At 51.5% G+C, this 12,101-nt stretch overlaps 3 protein-coding genes across 3 annotated transcripts; 2 read left to right on the top strand and 1 right to left on the bottom strand.

Moving 5' to 3' along the window:
• Positions 1-580: 580 nt before the first annotated feature.
• CGCS363_v009932 (uncharacterized protein) lies at positions 581-1,939 on the top strand (the record flags this gene model as incomplete). The annotated part of the gene is made up of 1 exon (XM_036641781.1): positions 581-1,939. One exon carries the CDS (start codon positions 581-583, stop codon positions 1,937-1,939), a length of 1,359 nt encoding a protein of 452 aa, XP_036493590.1.
• Positions 1,940-4,044: 2,105 nt separating this feature from the next.
• On the top strand, positions 4,045-8,895 carry bfr1-2 (Brefeldin A resistance protein; the record flags this gene model as incomplete). The annotated part of the gene is made up of 9 exons (XM_036641782.1): positions 4,045-4,891; positions 4,943-5,255; positions 5,314-5,534; positions 5,590-6,144; positions 6,200-6,485; positions 6,545-7,811; positions 7,866-8,252; positions 8,304-8,402; positions 8,458-8,895. 9 exons carry the CDS (start codon positions 4,045-4,047, stop codon positions 8,893-8,895), a joined length of 4,413 nt encoding a protein of 1,470 aa, XP_036493316.1.
• A 376-nt stretch (positions 8,896-9,271) lies between these two features.
• Positions 9,272-9,573, bottom strand: CGCS363_v009934 (uncharacterized protein; the record flags this gene model as incomplete). The annotated part of the gene is made up of 2 exons (XM_036641783.1): positions 9,272-9,444; positions 9,513-9,573. The coding sequence occupies 2 exons, from the start codon at positions 9,571-9,573 to the stop codon at positions 9,272-9,274; spliced, it is 234 nt and encodes a 77-aa protein (XP_036493311.1).
• Between the last annotated feature and the right edge of the window lie 2,528 nt (positions 9,574-12,101).

Raw genomic sequence — 12,101 nt, forward strand, 5'->3', positions numbered from 1 at the left:
TACACAACAGGAGATAGTGATTCCGAAGCCCCATATCGGAATCTTTTCCTATGCCCTTTAGGTCAGACGGACGGGGCCTGAGGGGTCATGCTGCAGCAGGGTTGGATGACGTTGATCGTCGTAAGCAATGCTGTGTTGGGTTCGGCGACGAGTCAGCAGGGTTTGCTGCAGTGATTTCCACCTCTTTCTTCCATTGTAAATATTGTTTTGCACCAGGAATGTTAAGAGCCGCGGTGCGTACCTTCAAATTCCAAGCCCAGGTGCCAACAGCGGTTGGGGTCGCTAAGAACAATACATGATGGCACGAAAAGGAAGCCAGAAAGTAAGGACTGGGTGTTTGACGTGCAAGTAAGTATCGGCAGTTTTTCCATTTCATACGCTAAGAGCCGTACGCAGATTTCGAAAGATAAAATGCGACGAAAGAAAGCCAGACTGTCTGAGGTGCGCTGCCAGTGGACGCCCATGTGACGGGTATGCTGTGCCGAGGAACGAGCTCCGGCGGCACCAGCTCCAGCCTATCCAAATATTTCCAGATAACAGAAGGCGAGCCGAGAACCGCGCAATTCAGTTCTTCTCTGAGATGGTCGGACCGAACTTATCGGGGCCAACACAACCGTACTTTTGGACGCATCTTGTGCTTCAATCAAGCACGTGCGAGCCGGCGGTCAGGCACTCCCTCATTGCGATCAGCTCACTCTACGAAGATATCAGCAACGCTAGAACCAATGGGACTTCTTCGAGAGCCAAGCAGCTTCGTCTTAATAGTCTGGCTCTGACGCACTACAATGCGGCGATCAAGGAACTCATAAATATCACAGATCAGGGGCTGGTTCTGTTGATTTGTATTCTCCTCATCTGCATTGAGCTGTTGCAGTTAGACAGAGACGCTGCTCTTCGACATTACAGACACGGAAACGCTATTCTTGACTTATTTGACCCGGAAGGCACATCCTGGGTTTGCGAGTGGCTGAGGCCGCAGTTCCACCGGCTACAGACCTTGCACTACTTTTTCGGCGACAGATCTGAGTCTTCCGTTCAGCATGACATGCTGAGACAGACACCGGTCTTCTTCTCAACGCTTAAAGAAGCGGAAGAAACTATCGACAACATTTTTAATCACTCGTTTCAACTTGTGCGCCGTGGTGCTAGCTTCCGTGTTGGCGGTCAGCAACACGAGCAGCCTGGTCCAGATCTTCTGGAAGAGCAAAGAAGACTAAGGCATCTACTCAATGTCTGGTTCACCGTATTCAACAATCTTGAAGCGAAATCAACTTGTCAATCAATGTCTATCACGGCAGTTCAGCGCGCCTATTTGCTATCCAAATACAGGCTTTGCCGTATTTGGACGGCCATGGTTTTCAGCCCTTCCGAGATGGACTACGACAAATACGAAGACGATTACCGACGAATGATCGAGGGCCCGGGGCAAGCAGCCGATGAACGCACCAGGAGCAGGAGCCGCAACAACTTTGAGTTCGAAATGGGATTCTTAGTTCCCATCTTCTTCATGACTATCAAATGTCGATACCTTGATTCGCGCGTTCAGGCATTGCATTACCTCAAGGTCCTTGCAGCGCCCCGGGAGGCCTTGTGGGAGAAAGACGGAGTGTACGCCCTTGCGCGCCGAATCATCGAGATTGAACATGGGTTGTTTCTGAACACAGACGGGAAGCCATCAGTCACCCTCGGCTCAACATGCTGGGGACTGCCCCCGGATGAGAAGAGGGTTGTGCATGTTGTTACCGGGTGGACGGGAGAGCGTTCGAAAGACTTTTTTGGGCATCAAGTACAAGGGCGTAACGTTGTCTTTGTCTTCAAGAGCCCTGATGATGGCGTTCTTTTCCGGCCCGACGTCCTTGGTGAAGAGCCTGTTCCTCTGCCAGCGTGGAGCCCAGAGGCAACGAAGAGAGAAGTGTTGGCACGAGGGGCTCGGGTTTAAAGAGATGCTGCTTACCACTGCTTTTAACACAATTCTTAGAGACAGCGACCCTTGGGTACCGGCACAGGAACAGACTACTTGAACGTCATGCCCAGATCATTCGCCCGGGTTAGGAACGGGAGGTGTCCGGAGATTTGCTGCGTCTCCGAAAGCGGGGCCGGCCTGCCGGAGTTTAGTGCCTAATTCGTGGGTGCCTTAGCTCCGGCTGGGCTCAATGAACGCCCGCTTTCATCGATGCAAGGATCCGGCTCGTTCTCGGCACGAATGCCATGCATGCGCACTGAGTCACTCACCGAACGCATGTTCCCAAGCAATGATGAGGATCTCCCCGTCCAGGCAGGTCGTTCCGGTGGAACTTGCGGCTGGCGAGCGGCCTTCCACCGGGCACTAGATGCTTTCAGCGCACTTCCACTCCGTGACTGAAATTTGAGGCTGCTGAACGGGTATTTGCATATGCGCGCCCGTAGTTTATGTCTGAGGTGTCATCGGCACCAACAAGCTTTAGATAGAAAGATAGTCCCGAAAATGGAATTTGTAACCGCTCGAGATAACTCTATCGCGTCGGCAAAGTTTCTTTTAACCGAAGCCTGCGTCGGCTCTGAGGGGTCCAGAACTCAATCTTGAGGCTCCGGGGCGTTCCCCGAATGCATACATGCTACTACTTTGTAGCACCGCATCGAAGGGCACACCGCTTGACAACAAACACGTGTATAGGCCGACAGGCTATGGCCATTGTCTTCACGAGGAAAATTATTATTCCATCATGTGGTTGCTGGGAGCTGCCCACCACGGAAAGAAATTGCCTGCAAAGTATCCGGGCGTTGTGAGACATTGCATTCAACCCTGCCACAGGGTCGGTTGGGTTGTGGGTCGCGTCAGCTAGTTGCAGCAGCCCGTGGATCTTGTTGGATTGCTAGTTTGAACTGCAGGCGATTCAGGGTTTTCTATCTGGTTCTATTTCACGGCTGATCTAACCCGCTCTCATTAAGATGGATTCTCAATGACAACCGGTGCGTGCTAGACGCGATGCTCGATCGTCCCGTGAACATCAGTTGCGCTGGAAACTCAACTGAACGCGCGATGACGTTAGTGGGAATAAAGCAGCTGGTCTTCGGAAATAGACGACCCCGAGCTCAACGGTTGTTGATGGATCGCATCTAGTTCCTCTTCTCATTGGCTGAGATCTCTGGAACGCCTACATCATTGAGTCATGGGAAGATCTGTCTGTCTTAACCCCGTGTCGTGCTTCCGACGGCTTCAGATGAAAGCACGAAATCGAGGGCTCAGAGCGGGATCGCCACCACGCTAAAAGAGCGGTCGAGACGGCGCTCCATGTCCCCTCAAGCCCTTTGCCCCCACCTGCGCAGAGGAATATGGATTCCGCCGACCAGGTGCCATGGCAAAATGACCCTAGACCCTTTCCGTATTAATAATGGCTCTCGCTGACTGTCTTGAATGCACATGCAAGCTCCCGCCGGCTAGGCGGTGCACATTGTTGGGCTGTATGTCATCACCTGCAGTGTGCGTGGGATTTTACCCCGAGATAAGGGTTGCATTTCGGCTCCATCGAATCTGTTGTTTGGTCAGACATCTATTCCACGGAGCTTTCTGGGATGCACTTTTTTTTTCACAGGTTTCGTCCCCACCGCCATGCACAAACAACTGCTGCCCGACACGAGGGCACAACTGATGCCATCCCCTTTCCAGTAAATCCGACAAACTCTTGACTTACGGGGAATATGAATTCCCCCAAAACACTCCGGTGGAGATGACAAATGATACTGCCGTGGAGCGTATGCCGGCCACGGGTACCCTAATGGCAACGGCGCCATCCCGTGTTAGTGCGAGAGTGGAGCAAACCTTGGTCTCATAGACTTACTTGACTTAACACACTGCTCTCCTCGTCATCAGTTGTTGCATGTCGTTTTCATACTTTCTCGTCTCTTGGACCAGTTGCTTTGGCCCAACCATAATTCATCGACAGCTATCGAGTTCACTCAACTGTCGCAGCTTCTCTTTCAACTACCCCATAGACAAAATTGATACACTTCTTTGCGCTAGATACCCTTCCTTGTTTTGTTATCCTACCATAGACTTTTGGCATCATGACTGGTCCATTGAGGCCCGAGGAAGACGGCCGATGGGGTGAGAATGCGGCCGGAGAGATCTCCATTAACGCCGCGCTCGATGAATTCCACGACCTGGAGAAGGAGCTTTCGACATTACAACATCGTCACTCCACGGCCGCACACCATTCACAACCCAAAACCCACGAACGCGATGCAGGAGGTGAGAGCGACTCGACTATCGCGCCAACCGAGTCCGGCGAGAACTCGTTCGACCTCCCGGACTTTCTCAGGCGGGGGATCATGGACATGCGCACGCCAACAGGAGGGCCAACGAAGAAGCTCGGGGTTTCGTTCAAGGACTTGACGGTAAAGGGAATCGAGTCATCAACAAAGCAGGCCGTCACGTTCCCTCGGGATCTTCTCAATACGTTTGGTCCCGACTTCTATCACTTCATCACCGGCTTCTTCCCGAAACTCAAATTTCACAAAGAGCCCGCCGTCGACCTCATTCGGAACATGACTGGGACAGTGAGACACGGCGAGATCATGCTGGTTCTGGGTCGGCCGGGTTCTGGATGTTCGACCTTTCTCAAGGCCATCGCCAATCATCGAGACGAGTACGCCGAGGTCGACGGAGAGGTGTACTATGGCGCGATCCCGGCTGAGGATCAGCTGCGACTTTTCAGAGGAGAGGTGGTCTATTGTGAGGAAGATGACCGGCACTTCCCCTCTCTCACAGTATGGCAGACATTGTGGTTCGCGCTGAAGAACAAGACCAGGAAGAGGGAACAGTGGACTATCCCCATCATTCTCGACTCACTTCTCCAAATGTTTGGCATTGATCACACCAAGAACACGCTTGTTGGCGACGAGCATATTCGAGGTGAGTCCCTGTTGATGCACCGCAGCTAGAGGCGTTGCTGACGACCTCTAGGTGTTTCTGGAGGAGAACGCAAGCGTGTAAGTCTGGCAGAAACTCTGGCCACAAGAGCTTCGGTCGTCTGCTGGGATAACTCCACCCGTGGCCTTGACGCCAGCACAGCTCTCAGCTTCGCCAAGTCACTCCGAGTCTACACAGATGTCAGTGGCCGCACGACACTAGTCACACTCTACCAGGCAGGCGAGTCTATCTATGAATTGATGGACAAGGTACTCGTGATAGACGACGGACGTATGCTATTTCAAGGCCCAGCCAACGAGGCGAAGAAGTATTTTGAGGACTTGGGATACTTGTGTCCCCCAAGACAGTCAGTCTAACCCATAAAGACTGCTGAGATTCAGGAGCTAACTCTTGTACCTCAACAGGACCACGGCAGACTTCTTGACCTCCATCGCCGACAAGAACGCCCGTCATTTCCAGTCCGGACGCGAGGAATCAGCCCCAAAGACACCCGAAGAGCTTGAACAAGCTTTTAGACAGAGCGAACACTACCAACGACTACTTCAAGACGTTGACGATTACGAGCGGGACAGCAAGTCTACGAACAGCGAGAAACATCGCATCTTCGAGGAAACGGTCAAAGAAGGTGAGATTGCTATTTTCAAATTGGATCATGCATGGATGACTGACACAAGACACAGCCAAGAGCAAGACTGTTATCGGGGACTCGGTTTACACTGTATCGTTCTTGAAGCAAGTGGCTGCATGCACGAAGCGACAAGCCTGGCTGCTCTGGGGCGACCGAAACTCCTTCTACACCAAACTTGTCATCATAATTGCCAACGCTCTCATCGTATCATCTTTGTTCTACGGCGCCGGACAAGACACCTCGTCGGTCTTTGCTCGCGGCGGCGTCGCCTTCTTCTCAATTGCCTTCATCGGATGGCTCCAGTTCGCTGAACTCCTGCCCGCGGTCTCAGGACGTACCACAATTGAGCGACAGCGAGTCTTCGCCTTCTACCGACCATCAGCCGTCGTCATCGCAAGGATGCTTCTCGACTTCCCTCTCATCTTGATCATGACACTACTCTTCAGTATCCCTGTTTACTTCCTCGCCCAATTCGACGTCGATGCGGCCAAGTTTTGGATTTACACGTTGCTGGTGTACACAGCGACTTTCTGTCTCACGACAATGTACCGCATGTTTGCATCCCTATCATCTACGGTCGATGATGCCGTCCGATTTGTCGGAGTTGGTATGTACACAATGTCATTCCCGTTCCCAAAGATCGATGCTAACCGCACTTTCAGTTCTCAACATCATGTTCATCTTTACTGGCTACGTGATTCCGAAACCGGCTCTTCTTAATGATGCCATTTGGTTTGGCTGGATCTACTACATCAATCCGGTAGCCTACGGGTTTGAAGCACTCCAGACCAACGAGTTCTTCGGCCGAGAGCTGCAGTGCAGCGAGTCTCAGCTTGTCCCTCGAGGACCTGGCTCAGATCCCAACTATCAAGGATGCAGTCTTCCCGGCTCAACTCTTGGTAGCACTGTTGTCAGTGGTCCGGCATACATGCAAGCCTCATTCGAATAGTTAGTCTCACCCTCTCTACCCAGAGTCGAATGACGTTCAGCTCACTGACCACTACCAGTTCGAGGTCCAACCTCTGGCGCAACTTCGGCATTATGCTGGCTTTCACCGTCTTCTATCTTGCGATTACAGTCGTTGCCGTAGATACGATCAGATTCAAGGGCTCCGGTGCGCAGTCACTCATCTTCGCAAAACGGCCAGACACCAAGTCGAAGGAGGAGAAGAAGAAGAAGAGCAACATGGCGGAGGAGACCTTTGAGCCGATTGGTGACGGAAAGAGCGTCTTCACTTTCAAGAACATCAACTACACAGTCCCCTACGGCAATGGTGAGCTCCAGCTTCTCAATGGTGTTTGCGGATACGCCCGTCCGGGAAAGATGATTGCGCTCATGGGAAGTTCTGGTGCTGGCAAGACGACTCTTCTCAACACGATTGCACAAAGACAGAAAGTCGGTGTTGTTTCTGGCGAGATGCTGATCAACGGCTCGCCTCTCGGAGCCGAGTTCCAGCGAGGCACGGGTTTCTGCGAGCAAAGAGATATTCACGAGGGCACGGCAACCATTCGAGAGGCACTGGAGTTCTCAGCTCTCCTCCGACAAGAACGTACCATCCCGCGAGCTGAGAAGATTGCCTACGTGGATCGCATCATCCACCTTCTCGAGTTGAGCGAGTTGGAAGACGCGCTGATATCTTCGTTAACCGTGGAACAGAGGAAGAGAGTGACGATTGGAGTTGAGCTTGCTGCCAAGCCCAGTCTCCTTCTGTTCTTGGATGAGCCAACCAGTGGCTTGGACAGTCAGTCCGCCTACTCTATCGTCCGATTCCTGCGAAAGCTTTGCGATGCCGGGCAAGCGATTATCTGCACCATCCATCAGCCATCCTCGGACCTCATTGAGCAGTTTGACATGATTCTTGCTCTCAACCGCGGCGGCAACACCTTCTATTTCGGACCGGTCGGCACCAACGGCTCTGTCGTGGTCGACTACTTCGCGCAACGAGGCTTCCCTTGCCCTCCCAGCAGAAACGTCGCGGAGTTCATTCTGGAAACGGCCTCGAGACCATCGGTAAAAGATGGCAAGCGCGTTGACTGGAACGAGGAATGGCTCAACTCGAGCGAGCATAAGGCCATTGTAACGGAAATTGACGAAATCACGTCTGCAAGACAAGGCCCTTCGACGACATCCTCGGCGCCGACCGAATTCGCTTCATCCACAATGTATCAATGCCTCCTTCTTACCAAGCGCATGTTCGTCCAACATTGGAGAGAGCCTCAGTACATGTACAGCAGAGTCTTCGTGCATACCGTCATGGGCATCTTCAACGGATTCGTGAGTCGTCTTGATCGATTTGAGCACCGCTACCAAATGCTAACTGACGTGTAGACTTTCTGGATGCTGGGTAATGATATCGCCAGCATGCAGAACCGCATGTTTTCAGCCATCATTCTCATCTTCTTTGTGCCCCCAACAGTTGTGAACTCGGTCGTCCTGAAATTCTTCCAGAACAGAGACCTCTGGGAAGACCGCGAGTTGCCGAGTCGCACATATGGCTGGGTCGCATTCTGCACAGCGAACGTTGTCTGCGAGATTCCTATGGCAATTACCTCCGGTACGATCTACTGGCTTCTGTGGTACTTCCCAGTTGGCTTCCCAGCAACTGCTTCCATTTCGGGTTACACCTATCTCATGGTCCTCGTCTGGTCGCTGTTCCAGTCAAGCTGGGGACAATGGATCTCGGCTTTCGGGCCATCATACTCAACGGTGTCTAACGTGAGTTTCTCCTCCAGCTAGCGACGGCGCGTTTGACTAACAATGCACCAGATTCTGCCCTTCTTTTTCGTGATGGTTGCCCTCTTCAACGGTATCCTAGTACCATACGACTCCATTCCGGAGTTTTGGCGGTACTGGATGTACTACATCGTAAGTCTCTCCAGTTCAATTCCACGAGTAAGCCGAATTCTGACCAGTCATCTAGAACCCGACGACTTGGTTCACTCGCGGTGTTCTCTCCGCCGTACTTCCCCCGGCCGCCGTTCAGTGCGCCTCTGCGGAATTCGCACGCTTCAACCCGCCGCCTGGGTCAACCTGTGGCGAGTATGCGAACAACTTTGTGACGCAAGTTGCTGGCACCGGATACCTCGAGAACCCCAATGCGACTTCCAACTGCGGCTACTGCCCCTACAACAACGGTGGAGAGTATATGAGAACACTCAACGTCTTCCTGACCGACAAGTGGCCCTCATTCGGCATCTTGATTGCATTCGCAGTGGCCAATTGGGCTTTGGTTTACTTCTTCGTGTACACGGTTAGAATTCACAGGTGGACCTTTGGGGTGTCTACCGTGGCTAAAGTACTGTCGGGCATTGTTCAGAAGTTCAGGGGCGGGAAACAAAAAGAAGCGGAGCACGTTTGATTGCGTCTCCATTGCTTGTTAAGCGGGACGGAGTCAGCTCTCGTCGACAAATCACACCGAGCGGGGCTCAGCCCCGTTACTCCCCTTGGTGTAGTTGGTTCATCACGTTCGACTGTAATGGTATATCCACATCCATCGAAAGGTCTCTAGTTCGATTCTGGAAGGGGAGAACCTCTCTTTTTGAATTTTGGCCGCCCTTTGATTCAGTGTGACAGTATGTTTTTGGATCGGGCACTTGCACTGGGCCTGAACCAACTCACAGCTCCACGATGTGAATGCAGACATATGAAACTAAAGGCCCTTCCTTTTTTTTTTTTTGACCTGGATCTAGCAACACCTCCACTACCTACAACCCGTAGTTTCCGCACAAGCCCTTTTACTCGCAATCAGCGCTAGCCACAATGTCCAGCTCATTGGGCGGGATCTCTATGGCACACTTCCCATTCGCATTGCAAGTTCCCTTCTGCTGGAGATTCGCAACGCTCCCAGTGCATGGCTGACCTTGCTTGCCGCTCGCCTGGGTGTTGCCCCCATTTCCTCTAGCAGGTGCTGCATCACGATTTCATCAGTGATTTTGCTTAAAACTCAAGTGTCCGCAACTGTTGGCAGCTCCTTACAGGCAAGAGTCTGGCTGACCATGACGGCAACGAGAAAAGTGGCGACAGAGGAGAACTGCATATTGACGAAAGGTTGTGTATGGAACGTGTTATACCAGATAACAATTCTGAAAAAGGTGGCTTTAAGGTTGATGTAAGGTAGCTTAGATTAAGGTTGCTTGTCTTAGGCTTCGGGTGGGAGCCGGCAACCTCTTAAATGGCGAAGCTGAAGTCAAGCTCCGCTGTCAACCAAGATGACGGGCACGATAAAACTTGCGAACCTATCATCGGATGGCGTTTTGACAGTTTCTGATGCACCTCAGTTCCAATTCTGGGTTTCGTATCCATGTCGACCGTGTTGACTTGGTTTGATCGGGTTGAAGTCCAGTCCGACTAGGTACACGTACGTCACGACTTGTCGCCAGAGTAGCAAGCTCCGCAATAAAGCTTCAGGACCTAGGTTCTTAGAATGGGAGGTTCAATAGACTGACTCATTATTTGATGAGACACGTCTCGGAAGGTGCAGTCTTATTGAAGCAATTTAATATCACAAAATGGCAGCGCACGCAGGAGAACAGGATTGGTACACTAGACTTGTTTGTAATGACCATTGCAAGGCCCGTGCAACTCACTGAAATGTCCTCGCTTATGTGAGTTGTCTCACGAGTATGTGTCATTGTGCAGCTGCTATTGACCGGGTTAAGCATAAACCTCATGTTTCATGTGTCACCTATGCACCTGTCACTCGGAAAAGTTGCCATAGTTAAGATGGAGTCTCCGAACTTTCGATTGTACAGCGACAATGTCAAATGATATCGATGGTATATTGCCCCTCGCTGTCAACCTCAATGTAATGTTGCGGACTGAGAGTTTGAAGACGTCCCTCGAACGCATCTTGTAGTTTTGAGCCTGGATAATGGCTCTCGAATGGGATGATGAAAACTCCTACCCTTTTGTACTTTCCCCGTTCAGCTGTTCTCAGCAAGATCAGACCTCGTTCCGTAGGTCTTTCCACGTTCTTCCCTGTAACAAGATGCAGCAAAAGGAATTCATCTGATCTGAACTTTCGAGCGGTGTCCCAGCACATGACTATGGATTTGCCGCTGTGAAAGTAGGAGTCGACAAATTCCTCAAACACGACGTGGCGTGTCACTTGGATCCAGTGAGTGTCTTGGTGTATGAATCGGCGAACCCTGCAGACCGGTCCGCGAATACGAAGGCAACAAAAGTCGGTGCTGTCAAACGGATTTGGTGATCTGCGTTTTGTTTCGATACTGATGACTTTGGTAGTCGATGAAAGTATGGAAAGGTCAGGAGTTGCAATGGGTGCCATGATAGATGCCCAAGACCATGAAGGCGCGTGCCTTCGCTCAAGATCAGTCTCATCTGCTTCAGAACCGCTCATAGAAATTGATTCTTGAGTCCAGATTAGTGACAGAGGAAGGTCATCACCCCATATCCCGGCCAGATATTGCGACGAAGGTATGTCCATTGCTGAGCAGAATCTCTTGGCCACCGCCGATATTGCAAGGAGATAATCATGAGCGAAAGTCAGAGAAGTACGAGAGTACATCATTACAAGATGATACCATCGCGATTTCATCTGCGCTACCTCGTATGTTCCTGGTTTGATTCCTATAGCCTTGTCGAAACCTTCGACCTGGAGATTCGGTAGCCCCGCAGGCAAGGTCTCTGATGCTTCGAGCGACCAGCACTCCCAGAAGACCTGTTCTTTGGTGAAATGAACGATACGTGGTGCTAGTGTTCTTTCTTGAAACACCCAGCCCCGTCGATTTAGCGGCCCCTCCCACGGACGAAGCAACCGTTTCTCGCGGAATACTAGCAGCAGCATGTTTTCCTCCGTTGATAAAGTATTGGCAGTCGCAATACAAGGGTTCGTTCGTAGGGTGGCACGATCAAATGTTAAGCCTTGATAGACGTCCCCTTCTGTGGCCGAGATGTTGAGGGTTGAGTTGGAATAAATATTGTCCATCTGCAAAATCTCAGCCGTCCTCTCGAGTTCATCGTCTTGCACGATGCAAAGCGCGTCTATCCAGATATAGCGGAACCCCAAAGCTCTAGTAACGTGTATTGCATGTCTAAAAACGGCGGCTTCCTCGCAACTCAGAAGATAAACAGAGAAGTCTTCTGTGAGCAGAGAGTATGTTTTCTCGGTGAGCAGCATGCTTGGAGGACTTCCCCATCTATGGCTGAGAGTGAGGTACTCGGTGTCTAGTGGCAATGCCTGTGCTGAGACAACGCAAATTCCATGAGAGTTGTCGATACTGAGCTGATCGAAATCCGACTGGTTAATCTCCCCCGTTGGGTAGCTAGTCACCGCCGCAATCGGCCCAACGTCTACTAATCGTGAAGGAAGCCTGCCTGATCCTTTGGGGCTGGCGCACTTTCTATGAGACGAGAGGCAATCTTGAAGCCACGATCGCAGCCGATTGAGTGTTTCTAGAGACCATGTCTGAGACGAGCGAAGAATTCGGATGGTTCCATGTCCAGCTGTACACATGTCAGCTTTTTGCATTCTACCTTTGGACCACAACTAACCGCCCTGGACCCGCAAGGAGCCTGTGAAGTACTTTTGAAACCCTGGGTCCG

The sequence above is a fragment of the Colletotrichum siamense genome (genome assembly GCF_013390195.1).
Source record: "Colletotrichum siamense strain Cg363 chromosome Unknown KSG_Cg363_contig06, whole genome shotgun sequence".
Classification (NCBI taxonomy): domain Eukaryota; kingdom Fungi; phylum Ascomycota; class Sordariomycetes; order Glomerellales; family Glomerellaceae; genus Colletotrichum; species Colletotrichum siamense.